This window comes from Neolamprologus brichardi, unplaced genomic scaffold (genome assembly GCF_056152115.1).
Source record: "Neolamprologus brichardi isolate AB-2024 unplaced genomic scaffold, ASM5615211v1 NODE_ptg000031l+_length_7269946_cov_1, whole genome shotgun sequence".
NCBI lineage: Eukaryota > Metazoa > Chordata > Actinopteri > Cichliformes > Cichlidae > Neolamprologus > Neolamprologus brichardi.
This window is the reverse complement of record NW_028270136.1, coordinates 937,630-955,419: the sequence shown is the minus strand read 5'-3', so window position 1 is coordinate 955,419 and position 17,790 is coordinate 937,630. Positions and strand designations below refer to the sequence as shown.

At 42.4% G+C, this 17,790-nt stretch overlaps 1 protein-coding gene across 4 annotated transcripts; it reads left to right on the top strand.

Moving 5' to 3' along the window:
• Positions 1-1,320: 1,320 nt before the first annotated feature.
• Positions 1,321-17,367, top strand: LOC102798095 (uncharacterized). Of its 4 annotated transcripts, none has more exons than XM_035914541.2 (7): positions 1,321-1,556; positions 3,756-4,051; positions 4,146-4,392; positions 7,062-7,151; positions 9,667-9,873; positions 9,964-10,143; positions 15,774-17,367. In XM_035914541.2, the coding sequence occupies exons 1-7, from the start codon at positions 1,422-1,424 to the stop codon at positions 15,939-15,941; spliced, it is 1,323 nt and encodes a 440-aa protein (XP_035770434.2). In that variant the 5' UTR covers positions 1,321-1,421; the 3' UTR covers positions 15,942-17,367. The 4 variants fall into 4 exon arrangements, with proteins under 4 accessions (XP_035770434.2, XP_006806288.2, XP_006806287.2 ...); XM_006806225.3 differs by having other exon boundaries at positions 9,961-10,095; XM_006806224.3 differs by having other exon boundaries at positions 9,961-10,143.
• Positions 17,368-17,790: the final 423 nt, after the last annotated feature.

The following is a 17,790-nucleotide window of genomic DNA, read 5'->3' as shown; positions in this document are numbered from 1 at the left end:
TCTGAGCTTATTCCAAATTTTCTCACCAAATATGAAAATATTCAGGTTCAGGAAATTGTATTTAGCTTTGCAAGGAAATGAATACATGTGACACATGTGGTGAAGCTCGAGGATTTTAACAGTGTGAACTAATGATGTTCTTTGCATTGAATATAGATTACAAGAAAACTCTGTGGGGCACCTTTAAAATCAGGTTCTGCACTGTAGCCCAACTATGAAAGCACATAGCATGTGATATAGTAACACACTTGTTTCGTAGGCAAAGTTTATATACCTGGATTTTAAAATAGGGTGTAAACATTCTTGTTCTGTCAAAATTCACATGTTCACATTGATTTCTTTTATTTTTGTACCACACATGGAGCAATGGGTGACTAGATGTGTAAATAAAATCCATTCGCTTAGCACCACAAAGTTGGTCCTGGTTGCTTATTCGTAGTCTTCTTGTCTTGTTACTGGGTACAAAGTAACAAATATGTTAATGCAGGTGTGATGTCATGTTGTACACAGAATAATAGGAATTCTGTCCAACCTCAGTTGGGACATACATAGAGTCACTTAAATATGTTTAATGTAGTCATGTGAATTATTAACTGGGTGTTTGTCCCCACGTTACAGTTGAAATTTGATTCCTTTTGGGTATTCTTTTTCTTTTTACATACAGGAACTGGTCACATGAAAGCATATTTAAGCTCTGTGAAAGCTGCAACTAAGTCACCATATCTAAATAACAGGATTTATTCTGAACAAGTTTGGGCATTAATATCATTAGGTCTTATTTATGTTGGAGTTTCAATAGCAGAACCCCTTAAAAAATTGTATACATATTAAATGGGTGTTTTCCTATTTAAACTATGAGGGATCAAAATTACTGGAAATTACTTGTAGGCCTGTAACTTGGACCATCTACATACGAAGGTAAAATTTAGTGTGGCTTTGTTAGTTTTAGTAAATAAGTTAATTACGTTAAATGAAATACTGTCATGTTTATTACTCAAAAAAATTCAAGGAAACACTTAAAAAGTATTTCTCATGTAATTATAAAACCAGTCCTCAAAAAGTTTATGATATTGTTTTGGCAGCTGTTGGGTCATTTCGTTCCCAAAAAATTACACACACTGCATTATGGTAAAGATTTTCGTCAGCATCCGATGTGTAAATAAACTGCTCGCTTAGTCTTAAAACCTTTGCAAAGAAAATATGAAGCTTTGGTTGAAATTTAGCGTCTATGCGTTCATTTCGCTGTCATACTCCGGTCCAGGAGGCGGCAGTAATGCTCCATACGCTTCGATATACCCGCCGCCAAAACACTCATTTCACAGAAACAATATTTTTCTTTTCGGAAGAAGATCCCGACAAAGCGGCCCTGTTTCTTTTCAGCTTAAAAAAATAAAACATAGTCGAAAATCTGAAAACCGACGATGTACGCTCGGACAAATACCAGCAGCACACATGGAGACTTCCAAGATAGAAACGGGGTGAACTATGTTACATCGACAGAGTCTTTCGGCCACTGCTCTCAATTGTTCTGGAAAAAGGACCCCAACGACTCCGGAGTAAGAAAGCCAGCAGCTGCCATCACTGTTAGCTAGCGACCATGGGTAGAAATAGCTGCACCAAATAACTAGTGGAGCGACAATTTTACAGCTAAGCATTTAGCGCAGCCTCTCTGTTACACGTGGGTTTTGGTTGAGTGTCTGTGGGTGAGCTGAAGCTGCAGACTGTGTCACAGAGCAGCTTCGTTAGCATTCGGCTAACGTCATGCTGAGCGGTTTCCGGCCTAGTTTGACTCATAGCTGCAGAGCTAAGTAGCTAATAACTCGTTCCTTTTGAATTTCGTTTCTGTTACAACTCCACAAACGGTTTGGCGAAATTGGACGTTTATGTCCACGCATGCTGTCATTGCTGTCTTGGAAAGAGAAACACCAAGTGACTACCTGCTAGGAAAATAATGATGGAGCAGCTAAGCACCGCGGTTAAGCTAACTTCTCACAACACTGTCTCAGTCAAAGCCGAGTACGCTTAGCCAGCAGCAGTCTTTGCACATTACGACAAGACTGGAAAAACAGTTTAAATGTGTAGACTTCTACACGTTAACCTGTCTTTGGTGTAAGACCAAAACAAGCGTGCATTTCTGGGCAGTAGAACCAGTTTTACATGTATCAGGCCTGCAATATTAGCGAGCAGCGCAAAGTAAACACGGCTGGCTACCTCGCAGGAAACGGGAGCGGAAGACTCCCCGCGGAGGACTGCACTTCATTCAGTCTCCGACAGATTATCAGCGACCACAACCACACTTTAATCTTTAGAATCGAAACATAATAGTCTGTGGGCGGCCTGCGGGGGTATGAACCGTTGAGTTCACTGTAGCTCCCATAGCGTCCCGTAGCTTTTAGGTCCAAGCCATCTGTTGTGATTTGTGACTTGTGGAAGTCGTTCTGCGGTGTGTCACTCTGTATTCCTTCCCTCTCCCCCTTAGTGTCCAACAGTGTAAAGTGGGCACACCAGCATGATATTTGTCTCACAGTGTATACTCTTCCACAGAAGCTCCTTAGGAGTTGATATGTAAAAACAATAAAACGCTTGCTGGTGTGTTGTCACGTAGCATGTAGTGCCAAATATGGAAGTTTAATGTTTACATTTCTGTGTTTGTCCTGATGTTTTAGTCACTTTGGGGGTGAGAAAACAAGTTGTCACACAAGCAGACAGTTCTGGTGTTTATCTCAGACTCTTACAACTAACGTAGTGATTTTTTTTTTTGGGATGCACTAGCTGTAAGAATGATCATAGTGATACTGAGCATTAAAATCATCATTTTGCTGCTGTAATGTGTGCGTTTTTTTTCTTTAATTACCCTCTTTGTGGCAGGGGGCAAGGAAAACTTGATGTGGCACAACAGACCATTGATAGATGACATCTTATTTAGGGATACACATTAGAGGCTGATATTAGGCCTGTGTTTGAACTGTCAAAGCATCACAAGCGTTGATTTATCTAATTACTCCATTCTGCTCTATGCTTGGTGTCAGTCTAATGAATGACCTGAGGATTTTGAGTTGTTAGTGTCTCCACAGAATCTGTGTGTCTGTTTGGTTCTAGTGTTTCTAGTGTAGTTCTACATGTGGTACTGCAGTAGTTTTTCAGAATTTACTCTCAACATACTGATTGAACTTATGTGAAGATACGTACGTGTGAAAGAGTAAAATTATACGTATTAAATACATAATAAGAGTCATTAGCTGTCATTTAATGCAAATATAATTAAATGTTGTTTAAGTTTAATACATAGTAATACATATTTAAGAAGGGCTGTACCCTTTATTTGAAGTGTTTAGATGTTCCCACTAGGTACTAAAGCTATGTCAGATCTGGGCTCTGATTGGCTGGAATTGTGTAAAGCTTTGTCTCAGAGCTGTCTATCATCCCAGATATCCACATATCACAGCAGGCAGCTGCATGTGCAGGTTTGTCAGGTGGTCAGAAAGAGAGAGGAGGTCAATGCTGAATTAAATATCAAGAATATCCAGTGCTATGAACAAGTGTTATGATTTAATTTTTTGCATGATTTCATTTAAGGGAAGAAAACCTCGCCCTGTATAAGAAAGTAATTCACAGTCAATGGTTGCAGTGACTGCAATCAAGTGTTTGCACTTATCGATGAGTCTTTTGCGTTGCTGTTGAGGAATTTTTGCTCATTCTTCTTTAATGTATGAATGTAGTTAGTGTTAACATTTCCTTTAACGTTACCGTCACAGCCAAGTTCAACGATCAGCTGGTGCGATCAGCTTCCTTCATCCTCAGCAGCCCTCTCCACCTCCAGCCTCTCCTCAGCATCACTCTCCAGCTCCAGCCTTTCCTCAGCGTCGCTCTCCAGCTCCAGGCTCTCTATGGAGTCCCAACCACCAGCACCGGCGCCGCCACCAGCAACGACAGTGTCAGACGACATGGAATCAGACGAGAGGCCGTACGTCTGCGACCTGTGCAGCTGCGCCTACAAACACGCCAGCTCCCTGCTGAACCACAAACTCACCCACAAGACCGGAGACTTCAGGTTGGGACGTGAGGCTTGTTTGCGTAAATGCATGAAACATTCGACTCCTTTCCTTGTTACTAATGTTCACGCCATTTTCAACTCCAAAACCCAGGTGCGACTTTTGCAGTAAGCCCTACACCAACTACATGTCCTTGCGCAACCACATGCGAATCCACGGTCAGAAGCGCTACATGTGCGACCTGTGTGGGAAGGCCTTTCGCCTGGCCCGGTACCTCCGTAACCATCAGAGGATCCACGACGATGGGCCCAACCGCTTTGACTGTCCCTCCTGCTGCAAGAGCTACAGAACCATGTTAGAGCTGGCTCAGCATCGCTGCAGCGCCGCTGCGTCCAACCAGGTAGGTCTGTGTTTCTGATGATAGCGTGGGCTTAACTGATGTGACTAACACTGTAGTTCTCTCGAAGCCGCTTTTTGTGTTGTATTTGAAAGAAATGTAAAATGCAGCTGCGTTTAAATGTGACTTGTTTTGCTACAAAAACACATCCCACTGATGAGTGTGTCTATTCTACAGCGTGATCTAAAAGAGAAAGGCTCACTGAAACACCTGGGTATCGTAGTTGTTAAACTTTACTCACAGGAGGAAATGTAGTTCGTTAGGGATTATTTTCAGTGGTAAAGTAATTCCACAATTAGAGCAATATAGAATATCATTAAAGGGAAGTCTGCTTTCTCTTTTTTCCTAGCATGAATTAATGAATACACAAACTGGTTACAAATTGACCCTTCGACCCTTGTGTTGATGTGTTGTGGGAGTTGTGCATTTTGGGTCCATTTGTCCTCTTAACTATAAGGCAGCGGTCCCCAACCTTTTTTGGACCACAGACCCGTTTATGTCTGACAATATTTTCACGAACCGGCCTTTAAGGTGTCGTGGATAAATACAACAAAATAAAACCAGTACCAAAAAAGAAGAAGATTTATTCATAACACACGGGAAAAGACCCAGGGAACCGAGTTAACGATAAAAACTATAACAAAATAACGATAAAAACGATAAAAAACCCTGAAAACCATGCATTTCCCACTCGATACTGGCCCAGGGGTTGGGGACCACTGCTATAAGGGACACTGCACATCAATACAAAGCTGTTCTGTGTGATCACCTTCATGATAAAATGCTATACCATCATCAGAAAAACTAACAGTTATTACAGCTTAGCTTTTAACTGGTCATAAAGTAAGTGTACCTGCATAAGAGGGAAACAGCCAGACCCTGCTGGCTCAATGCACTGATGTAATGTGAGCTCCATGTAAGCCAACCTTATTGTATCTGCTGGGTCCTCTGTTACAAGCTCCCAGCTTTACTATGCACATAAAATACACATGAGTAAACCAACTGTTCCCAGTAACTAGTTTGTGGAATAACATCGCACTCATTAGCTAACCTCTTAAAGGGTAATCTTGCAACTAAGGCTACGTTCACACTGCAGGCGAAAGCGCATCAAATCCGATTTTTTTGACCCTATGCGACTCATATCCGATCATGGTGTGACAGTGTGAACGGCACAAATCCGATATTTTCAAATCCGATCTGGGTCACTTTCGTATGTGGTCCTGAATCCGATACATATGTTTCAGAAAGCGACTGCTGTTTGATGGTCATGTCGCATTAAATCCGTCTTTTGCATCACTGACACAAGACAGACGCCAATTATCAGCGCCGGAGACGTGCCCGAGAATACATCGTGAATGCTTCCTGGCCATCCGGTGAAACTGCTGGGAAGACAACGTTGGAGAAACGTGAACATTTTATTTGTACTGTATAATCTGCAGATTCTGACAGAAATCTGCAACTATCCTTTGAAGCACCGCTCCTCTAAAACAGCAATAAGGATCATTATTAGGTTATTTACATTATTATGTAAATAACAAAATAACTTAAAGCAAAAATTGGGAAACGTAAAGTCCGAAGTCTTTATATTAAGGGCCATCAGTCAAACGATACTGTTTGCTCTGGGTCTAAACAGAGCGCGTTGTGTGTGACGTCTTCTTTTGCGCATGCGGGCCGCTTTGAGCGTTCACACTAGAGCGCGTTTGCTGTCGCATTTTATTTGTAGTGTGAACGAGCAGACAAAAAAAATCGGATTTGATCAAAAAATCGGAATTGAGCATTAAGACCTGCAGTGTGAACGTAGCCTTAGTGTCGTGCTTCACGTCATCGATTAAAAGAGTCAAATGATGAAGCAGCGGCAGGGAGATCCTGACTTGTAGCTTTGGTATGCTGTAGCTTACACTTTGCTAACAAAGCTAGCATCTTTTTTTAATCAAACATAAAGAACAATATGAAAGATCATTTATATCATTTTTTTCTGTTACCTGGCATCAGCCCTTACTCCCCTTACGTTCAAGTAGCTTTAGAGCTCGATAGAGATGCTCCTGAACAGACAAAAAACACACTTATTGTCTAATCAAACAAAACGTATGTCATGTTGTTCTTCACTCATGTTACAGCTGTTAACCTTTAACATTAGCGATGCACTCATTTAAAGCTACTGACGCTTTAGCTGTTGTGTCACACCAGTTTTGCATTGGGTGAATATTTGAAGTGAAGACTTTAATTTTTCAGAAAATGTGTCATGTTTTTTCTTGTAAAGACGTTTCCTTGATTTTGCTGGAACAGAGGTGGGGGTCAATAATATATATATAATAATATATGTATGTATATGTATATTAGTGGGAACACTGGCATGTATGGATGTTGATGTGTATGGCTAGGACTTTTTCTACACTGAAGTGTGTGTGCATGTAATACAGTGTAGTTTGTACTGTGTTTTCCTTCCTCTCTCCACTGACCTGCTTGGGAGAATGTTTATCCAGTCTTCCTGTAGTGGAAGTGTGCCGCGGCACTAGGGTTAGACTAGGGTTAGGCTGAGATTAGGGAAAGGCTCAGGGCTCAGATGACAGAGAATGAATACATTTCAGCTGATTTTCCTAACAAGTACAGTAATCCAAACTTATGTGTGTGTGTCTGTGTGTGTCTGTGTGTGCATGGGGCTGGTTCATAAGAACCGATTCAACTGCCCGTCCTGCTTTAAGAGCTACCGAACCATGCTGGACCTGGCCCAGCACCGCTGCAGCGCCGCGGCCAAAAACCAGGTTGGTGTGAGCGTGAGTGAGCATGTGTGTGGATGTGGCGTGTGAGGCAGAATCGGCAGTTTCAGGGAGAACCAGCGCATACGGGCATTTTAGATTTTAGATCAAATTCCTGATGCAGCCTGCTTCTGATGTACGCGCGGCTCTTTAGTCAAAAACCGTCACAATGTTCTTTTTAGATCAGATCTTTTTTCCTGGCGCTGTCTTCACAGAATGTATACGCTACACTTTTGGATTCCATATTTGGAGCTTGCTGTTGACTATAACATCTAAAATCTCATAACAGAAATATTTGTTTTCTAACAGTTGACTGCTGATATTTGAGATGGAGTGCAAGGTGGGCAAAGTGGATACCTTCTCTCGAACTCTCAAACTAAACCTTAGTCATGGGACACGTCTCAATCCAATCAAAAGTAGAGACGGTGACCAGCAGGCACAGCCTTATGGGTTCTACTTTTTTCCACTTATTTTGGCGTGCAGGTGTGTAACAATACTTCTTTGACCATATTTAAGTAGAGTTGATGTCAGTTTACTTAGCAAACCTTTTGACCTTTTTGTGGAGCTGTGAGATCAGAGGTAACTGAACAAACAGCACAAGTATGGAGCAGTAAAGACTACTGCAGTCATCTTCTTAAAAAAAACAAAACAAACCAGCAAAAATGAGATCCAGTGCAAACCTGCCAGGGAGAGCTAACACGTCCACAAGTCTACCCCAGCTTTGCACAGCTGTTTGATAAATGGTGAATATTGAGCAGCATCTCTGCTTGAAGTGTGAGCTTGTAGGGATGCAGTGACGTATCAGCAGATTTTAACAAGCATCAGCCGGTATCAGTCCTGGAAACTGCAGAAAAGAAAGAAGCAAATTAAGGAAACAAAAAAAAAATATTGATACCAAAAGAGGCCATGAGCTAAATTATTATTTTAAACAACATCTAATTTTGCTGTTCTCAGACCTGTGGTTTATTTACTTTGGTCTGAATCAGTTGATGTGTTTGTAGCGTTTTCCCACGGTTTGGTTTCTTTTCATACACAGAAAACAGCAGGCGAACCAAAACGTGTCACTACAAACCACATCAGGATGTTCAGTCTGCCAGATATGTCTGAGGTCTGTGCAGACACAAGTAAAAACAGGAAGTTGGTGTTGAATTGTGGACTAGTGGATAGCTCCTAATTTACTTAATGGGCAAAAGTGTACTAGACATCTGTTGCATCCAACTACCATAACTAGTAGTCGGGTTGAGGTCGGATCGTGTTTTCACCATCAAGGTAACTGTTCTAGAGTTTGTTGGAACAGGGCTGAGACCAGCTGCTCCAAAGGTCCACACCTGGAATTATAACTGTCTTTTTGCACAAATAAATAGCATCAAAGTCAAACACTGTCCAGACTTTGGTTTAAATGGACTAAATCTGAGAGTTTGTGAAAACGCCCTATCAGTGCATTGATCTCTAGTGTTGTAATGTAGTGATTATACGTGTGGTTTTCCTGCTGTGGAAGGCCGTATTTTGAATATTTAGTATGTAGCCCAAACTGTAATTTAGCGGAGGCTACATTAAGCTTTCAGACAAGCTCAGTCATGTCGATTTAAATTTCTGTTACTGATTAGAAAATCAGCAGCTCAGGAAACATCTGGCTGTTAAAGCTGAAGACAGCTGCTGACGTCAGCGGGCTGAAGTCACGCAGCTTTGTTCCTGACTGGCTCACCTTTATCAGCTGGGCTCAATTCAGTGCAACAGTTACTTTGTTTCCACTGTTGCCATGGCAGCACAATACAGAATCCCAATGCTACATTTTAGTATCTCATTATTAAAAACACATTAGTGTTTGTATTTCTAAACACTCAAACATGCTTTAATACTGCCCGAGTCTCATACATTCGCATTTGTTTTCACTTCCATGTCACTGCTCTGTATAACAGTAGACAAAAGTAAATATGAGAGAGATCCACAAAGATGAGAAGGTTGTAAAACAGGCAAAAAAATAAACCAACCACAAATTCCCATAAAATCGCTCGTTTTGTTAGAGGTGTGAGGAGGCAAAGGTATGGGTGAGAGGTATTTATGTGCTGCTCAGGGAAACCGTCAGAGAGCATGTTAGGTTTAAATTAACGTCAGCAGAAATCCTGACGCTGTCGGGGTTGGAGGACGGCACGATGAGACGACGGCGTCTTCCGTGATTAAATGACAGAGATGAGATTGGAGTCGACTGTCCCGTTTTAGGAGCGGCAACCTTAATAGAAATACTGAATTTCTGTTTGAGTGTGTGCGCGCGTGTATATGTTTGTGTGGGTGTGGGTGTAACTTTACCACTTCATCTTCATCATATTAATAGGTTTAGACAGGGCAGTGAAAGGTGTGAGATAGATGTGGAAGAGTCAGGTCTGAACAGCACGAGAGGTTTGAGACCAACCTCGACAGTGACATCACATTCATCTGTCACCTCTTCTGTTAACAGCGTGTCTAACGACAGGTACAATCACCCTTTCCTGTGTCTTTCTCTCCCACCCTTGCTTCCATCCAGTCCGGCGGTCGCCGCTCCAACTTCTCAGCTACACCTCGTCGCCAGCAGCAACAACAGCAACAGCAGCAGAATAACGCTAACTCCATGATGCAACCGCATGGCGGACACGGCCAGCCGGAACCTCTCCCCTCTCACTGCGTCTCACCGATGTCCCAAGGAGGGCAGGGTGGGGGCGTGGCTAGTCAGCCTGTGCCTGACCCCCACCAGGTAATGTCAGGAGGAGCTCTGGTGAGCGATTGTTTCTTCGTAGCTCTGTTGTCGTCACGTTTACGTCGAGCTTTCTTTGTGTCTCAGCAGGGCCGCCCCAGCTCAGTGTCCTCTCAGGGCAGCCAGCAGAACATGAGGAGCTCGTCCTCCAATAAACACGTCTCCTCGTCCAGTGCTACCCCGTCCTCCTCCTACTCCCTTCTTCAGCCCCTGGTGCCTGAGGTAAAGGAGATGAGCTCAGGATACACTAGGCTGAGCGCCAACCCCATGGTATGAGAGAGCACCGCCACACACTCGCTGTTTGCTTTCTGCTGGCTCGCTGCCTTTCCTCTATCTTACCTAATAACACCAGGAGAGAGAGACTAGTGCTATAATACTCTCTCTACCAGCAGCTTCTCCTCACAGGTCTTTCTCACTCTTGACAAAGTCGCAGAGAAACATTTTCTGTTGCTATCGGGAAACAGCTTCATCTCTAAGAGACAGAAATGAGTTTCTGTTATGATAAAGGTGGCAAGTTTGTGGCTTCCTCCTTGCAAAGTGAAGCGGACCAGCAGAGTGGCGAGTCTGTCTGCACAACGCCAAATTAGTGTCGGTTAACTGTACGTGTCATTTTCAGCTGTGTAAGCAGAACTGCGCAAAGCTACCACTGAGCCAGACTTCAAGATGCTCTCCTTCAGTGTCCACTCTCTGTGAAGCGCTCACACTGTGAAAGTTCTGTAGCGGCGAATCCGTGACCCACGCTGGATCTTAAAGCGCTGTCCGAAGAGAACAACTGTAGACTTTAGACTGTAGAGTTTATTACTGGGTAACAGGAAGTAGTCCCGTGTTAGAACGCTCAACTTCACAAATGAAATGAACAAGTTTTACAGCGTGGTACAAAAATGATTTGGGTGTCTGTGAATAGCTTCCCCCTTCATACCTGTACAGGCTGTGATTCAGAGCTGACCTTTGACCCTCTGCTCAACGTGGTCACTTGTAACTTAGGTCAGGATGTAAACTCTAAGCTTTCTAATTTAAGGAAAATTATTAAAAGAATCCAGGTAGTTTCACAGTCTGTAGCCTCACGTACACAGGCAGTGATTCACTGACTCTAGTGTATTATTATACTACATGTTAGTGTTAACTTGGTCTTTTAGGGCTGCATGATTTTGCATAAAATGAGAATCACGATTTTTTGGCTTAGAATTGAGATCACGATTCTCTCACGATTTTCTTTTCCAGTATAAATATTTATTGCACTTATTAACTGCACATCAACTTCGTAACAGTTGAGACTGAACATAAAAACAACAAATGTCTCACATTTTGTCGTTGCAGCAAAATGTTGTACTGCTTGAAATTCGGTCTCCACCGTCGCTTCACACTGCGTGTATAGAGCAGGTAGTGCAACAATAGAAAAATAGTTGCGGGACGGCACTGTGTAGCGTTTGTCTAGGGTGTTGATCATTTTCCTAAATCCCTCGTTTTGCACAGTGTTGATGGAGCCATATCTTTGGTCAGGTGATAAGTAATAGAGATTGACAGACCACGTGACTTTCGCGCATTGCATGCCGGGAACTCGTGGCAAAACAATCCAAGTACCGCATCAAATGCAAGCATTTGCAGCACCGTAAAACGTTCATTCTCCGGTTCCAATACCTTCTTGCTTTTTCTTTGCCCCCCAAAAAAGTTATGTACAAAACGAAGGAGAACAATCCCGGACCGTACAAAGACAGACTTGATGAAAAGGCAAAGAAAAGGAGGAAAAAAATCAAAGGAGTGAAAGGTTTATACCCTTACGAGCACACAGAGTGGACGAAATACGTTAGCGTGCTACCCAACTTTCACCACGCTCATATTTATAATTATACGGTTCTTGGAGTGAGTGCATACACTCATGAAGTTTAGTAACTTCAGGTCACTGCAACAAGCCCAGGTACAGTTTACCGACGGATGGGTACAGGACCTTGAAATGCACCGTGTAGAACGAAAGACCATCGTACGTATCATAAGTTTACCAGTCTCACAAATCGTCTTCATAAATACACATTCGTTAACCGTTTATTAATAGGACCTTTGAGCTCAACGGTAATTAATTAGTAGTGGAAATAATTTCTGGTTTGCATTACAGAAATGTAGCAGTGACAATAATATTGTATGCTGTAATCGTACTGGGCAATTAGTGATACAAAAAACCTGTTTCATCCTGTGAATAAAAGTATATGTTTTTGTCAATGTACCATGGTAATAACAGAAGCGAAACGCAATATTGTGTCAGGACAATTCACTATTTATGCACAATAAACAAAGGAGCATAGCGCAACAATTTCTGTTCAGCACCAGACTTGTAACCTATATCACCAATTATGTTATGAAAAATGACGTATTAACTACTACAAAACACTGACCTTTGTGGAAATGCTTGGAGCAGACTAACCTGTGAGCTGGAGTGTTCTGGGACGTTATATTTGGTCTTTGAATGGCTGCAATCCAGGCCATCCGTCGCCTCTTTTTACTTCAGAAACATGGCTCGAACAATTTCTCTTCAACGACGTAATCCGATAACAAGCGATCTCTTTACCCGTTGGCTTCCCGTGGCTGTCATGTGACCGGCTATTGCAGTTAATAATACAACAGCTTCTTGCCATTTTTTTGTGTTTCTTTTTATCGCTGTGTAACTGATTTCAATTGAAAGCCTGCGTGCGCTAGTACCTCTTGCCACGAGTTCCCAGAATCCTTTGTGGTTTTACCCTTGAATGACGTCACATTTTCAATCTCTATAGCCTCCGTAATTTCTTTGTGCCTGCAGGAGTTCGACGGGTATAGGGAAGCGCTGTACAAGGTTCCCGTTATTGATGTTTGGGTGGTTGACCGGGACGGATTTTCTCCTGTCACTTTCTCGTCATCCCTGACGTGCTCTCCGTTGTTTTTTCCCTGCCAATTTTAGCAGCCAGCTTCTGTATCACGTGGTATAAGGCTCCGCCCTCGTCATTTGTTGAGCAGGAAGAGTGAGCGCTTGTTTTCATGCAGATTACGTCCCGGATCAAAATGCGGTACAATCGTCGTCTTTTTTTTTTATTTTTTATTTTTTAAATCGTTGTCATTTGGAAATGAGATCGCACATAAGTATGACTCGAGATCGCGATTTTCTAACGATTAATCGTGCAGCCCTATGGTCTTTACAGTAATGCTGTAACAATACAGCAGTAAAGGGCTTCAGTCATTGCTTGGTTGTAAACAATAAAGCCAGTTTAGTGCTGATCTTCTTCCTGTCAGCTGATAAGCCCATCTGAGCAGCACTCCTGGCTTTAATTTAAACCTTAATCATTGTATTGAATCAAATACGAACGATGTTTATTACTAACGGCCTCCAATTATGGTAGAGATTTCATTTTTCAATTAGTCAGCCAGCAAAGAAAACAGGCTAAAATGTGGTTGCTATGGTGATCCTTTGTCGTGGGCTGTGACCTGTGGACCTTCACTGGCGGTATGAGGCTCTCTAACATTAGTAACCTGGGGCTGTGCCTTCTGCTCTTTCACACCAGTCACCCTGTGAGCTTGTGTTGCACGTTTCCATGTTGTATTTTAGGCTTTATGCCATCACATACTGAAACATATTTATGACATCCATGTTCATACAGCGGTCCAAAACTAGGTTTAAAAAAGTTGGACATCTGCAACATAGATCTGTTGCAAACACTTCAAAAAACCCTGGAGGAACATGTTCTGGGTCAGACAGTCAGGACCTGTGAATAAAAGGCAGAAAAATCAGTGTAAAAACCTTTTAAAAGCAGTACAGGTCTACATCTGCTCTGTCAGCTGCTCAGCGGTGCTGCGTTAGTGGCTAAAAGTTCAAGAGAAAACCTGTGTTTGTTAGCTGATGATAAAGAACCAGTGGCTCTATTAATAAATGTGCTTGCCTGTAAATGAACAAAACAGAAAAGTTCTTTATGTCTCAGAATTAATAATCATCCAGTTAACTTTACAGTCCAATTGAAAGGTTTTCCTTCTATGGAGTAGTTTATGATTAAAAGAATAAATGCCTAGTTCTTCTAAACAAGGCATACAAATAAGATTGGAGTATTTAAAATATATTTATGCTGCTATAATTTGTCATATTATCTAAAGAAATGAGAAAACCTGCTGAAGACTGAAGGATTTGAACCCAGAGCCTTCTTCTAACCACCATTTCACTTTGGTGCCGTTATTTTATTAGACCAGGGGTCGGCAACCTGCGGCTCTTTAGTCCTTACAGTGCGGCTCCGCGTGTTTGGGAAAGTATTTAGCTGAAGTTTATTTTATTTATGTTAGTTTTTTTTTTAACTTGTAGTCCTAAATTGGATTATTGTGATTTTGAAATATACAAATAAAATTATATCTTATTATTTTTTCATCGCTCAAAATAAGCGTCACACTGGCGGAAGCCGGTGTATCCGCCGAAACGCCGTGCATTTATCGAGACTTTCAACCCCAGGTAGGCCAGTTATGGATCTTCGGATCCACATTATGTCGGCAGCTGTTCTCCACCGTGAACTATGTTAAAAACAAACACCGCTCACGCCTCACAGATGGCAGCTCACAGTCCTGCGTAAAGATGAAAGCCCCGATTTGCAGATGCTGTGCGCAGAGGTTCGGGACCATAAGTCTTATTGTAAACATATCACGGCAGACCCGACGATGTTTCCATGAAAATGCTTTTCAGCATCTCTTTATTGACCACTTTTCACACACGGTTGCTGTACGCATACAGCCGGCTGTAGCTTTTCAGCTCACAGCCCGACATACACCACAGCAGAGAGAGCGCAGACTTTAAGGCGGCGAGGCGTGATTGCGGGTGCCGCTCAGGTGCCAGCGGCGCTGCAGACCACGCCCCGCCACTCACATTAACCAGGTAAAATACATATTTAGGCAGAATTTTGCAAATATCTATTTTTTTTAGCAGCATTGTGCTTTTTTTCCAATTACTTTTTAAAAGTCAGGTCAAGGCTCCAAAAGCCCAAAGGCGATATAAGTGTGGCGGCTCACAACAGTTTTTGTTTGCTGGATCATTTTAGTTCAGCTGGGTGTCTTTCCTTTTGTTATATTCAAGTTCAAAATGTGTTAATTACATAAATAAAATGTAATTTTCTCTGTAGCACTTCATGGATTTCATAAGCAACACACCTTAGTTGTTCACACAAAGAATAAAGGTAAAAAACAAACAATATATACAGTGTTATCTTCATTTTAGATTTCAAAAAGTATTTGCAGCTCCCAGTGTTTTCTTTTGCGTGGAAACCGGGTCCAAATGGCTCTTTGGTTGCAGACCCCTGGTTTAGACTGTCCAGGCTTAGTCTTTCATAGAGTGGTCGAGTGTTTCAGCACGCTGTTTATAAAAACAATAACATCAACAGGACTGACTGTGAAGTTTATTTAACACTGGCTCTTGTTCTAGTATCACCTGTAAGAGTGTTCATGAAGTAAAGCAGTGAAATAACCAAAGATTTTTCAATGGTAAACTAAAGTAAACAAAGTCAGTGTGGAAACTATTGAAAACTGTCGACCAAAAACTAAACTCTCGTCATTAAATCAGGAAACGTTGCCCGTTTCCTTCTGTGTCGCGCGTCCACTCGTGCACATTCCCACAGCAAGTCAAAAATGGAGTTAACTCTCGCCCTGATGGTTTAATCCCACTTGAGTAAGAAGGGACGATGTATATCACAGCAGTCAGCTGTTGTGTTGCAGCTTTCGCACCGCCATTGCTTTTTGTGTTTTGTGCGCTCGCAGTGGCTTTTCCCACTGTTCATGCATCGCTGTGACTCTTTCCTTTGCCTTCTCCTCGTCCATCCGCTGCATTATTCATGACTGTCCTTTTATTTTATCCACCGACTCTTTTTCTGCACCGGTGACACAATTCTCTGTCTCTCCACCTCCCTCTCCAGCCGAAGCACCAGGACACTTTCTCTCTGCCCCCCCAGCGACCCCTCACCACCATCAACCCCATCGGCCACTCCCTTCATCCGAACGGAGCGCCCACACTCAAGCCCTCCCCCGTGCCACGCACCATCCAGGCCATGCCCTGGGAACAGCGCTCCCTCTACAACCAATGAGACACCTGGGGAACCGACACCTCCCTGTTCGCGTCACATCTATGACCACACACCCTCCTTCTCCACCCCGACCCTCTCAGATCCAGCGTCAAGGACGGACGACTGCCGGACGCCTGCCTTTTCCTTCAGTCCTCCTCTGGAACGTTGTTTGGGATTGGGGGAGGGCACCGTTGAGAACTAGTTGAGATTGATTACTAGTAGTAGGTTTAAAACGATGTGTTGCCTTGACCCTCATGTATGATCTATGCCATGTACTGGATATAAGTTAAAATGTCTGTCTCCTAATCTGTCCTCACTAAGAATTTATCTCCCTCGTCCTCCTCTGCCACCCTAGTTATGAAATATTTATCCTTCCCATTATGAGTAGTGTCTTCCCACCACCTTTTCCGTATGTTAAATGAAGCCTATTTTTATTAAGAGTGTGTTCCAAACCCACGAATGATAATGGATTCCTGGCGCCAAGTTGTAAAAATAATTGTTAAAGTTTTTTAAACATAACATCATTTTATTTTATTTTATTTTTTCGTCCAATGAGGTTTCTGGAAAAAGTAAGGACGGGGGAAACATTTTTTTTTTTCTCACCCGCCCCTCGGCTCCAGAACGAACATTGTGTATATTGTGCGTTAGGAGGTGTAATGAATTCCGTTCTCTCAGCAAGGACCACAAAAGAAACATTTCTGCAAAAACCCATCTCTCCCTGTTCCTGCCCGCTCAGCTCAGGTGTGCTGTGGAGACTGAAGCCACCGAACAAGGACAGTCGGGGCGCTGTTCTTTTAACACACAACTGAAAGCTCACGTTTTTTCTAAACTGGTGGTTTGTGGTTATTGTAGTTTTAATAATATGTTGGCTGGGAATCAAATCTAGAAGATAACACAGCGAGTCTCCATCCCTTTTGTTCCAAACTGACTGTTACCAGGTTTGTTCCTTTCACTTCGAAGCATTTGAAGAAGTGCTGTATAATTATCACGGTCTCACTTCCACCCCTCTACCGAGAGCTGTGTCTGCTGTAAAGATGTGACATTGCCACCCCCTCTCATCACCACTCGCACCGGGCCTGGCTCCCACACACCTCCAGCTCCTGTAGGGAAAAATCAAACACACACAAGACACCGTCTGACTCTCACTACTCCCAGGGTTTAGTTAAAGCCTAGATTTCAGTAAGCAGCCAATCACTTCTGGCCAAGTTAATAAGACTTTAGTCCAATCTGACAGTGAAAGACTGGCTCCAGTATGTAGTTCTGTTAGATTATCTCTCGCTAACATGGTGTTCATTGAAATACCCACAGTTCTACTGACATTGTATTTTCTCTTTTTAAAGTTGTTTCTATTTTTATTCATATGTTTTCATTGTTGCTTTCTCTATCCTTGTAAAGTGTCTTTGAGTATTTAGAAAAGTGCTATACAAATAAAATGTTTTATTATTATCACCATCAGTGCTGCTCTTCTCACAGAGAGGACGTAGACGTAAATATTTGACTTGGAAGTAGAATTTCTGCTTTGCTCAACAGCAGCTGTTGAGAGGTCACGCTCAACTTTACAGTCTAAAAGTTGCCTGAAGTTTTGGAAAGTATTAAATTCTGTGTGACAGAAAAGCCGACCCCTGCTGAAGACTGTGATGCAGCTACAATTGCAGAATAAGTAAGTTTTCATCGTTATCATCATAGTGCACACGTGAGCAAAATGGGACCTGAGGAATCGCACCTGTGATGTAAATGAGGTAGTTGTAATATGCAGCTGTTTAACATCAGTCCAGTCTGCTGTGCTTTCTTAGTGTGCAGGGGTGTGTATATTTGCAAGACGTGGGTTAATTTAAATGATTATGTAGCATTTAGGTGGATTTTTCTGTTT

Excerpts from the sequence above, each read along its gene's own strand:
- LOC102798095 (XM_006806224.3), top strand. The coding sequence starts at position 1,422 with ATGTACGCTCGGACAAATACCAGCAGCACACATGGAGACTTCCAAGAT. Across the intron at positions 1,557-3,755 it reads AGGACCCCAACGACTCCGGA|CCAAGTTCAACGATCAGCTG; the intron begins GTAAGAAAGCCA and ends TTACCGTCACAG. Across the intron at positions 4,052-4,145 it reads CACAAGACCGGAGACTTCAG|GTGCGACTTTTGCAGTAAGC; the intron begins GTTGGGACGTGA and ends TCCAAAACCCAG.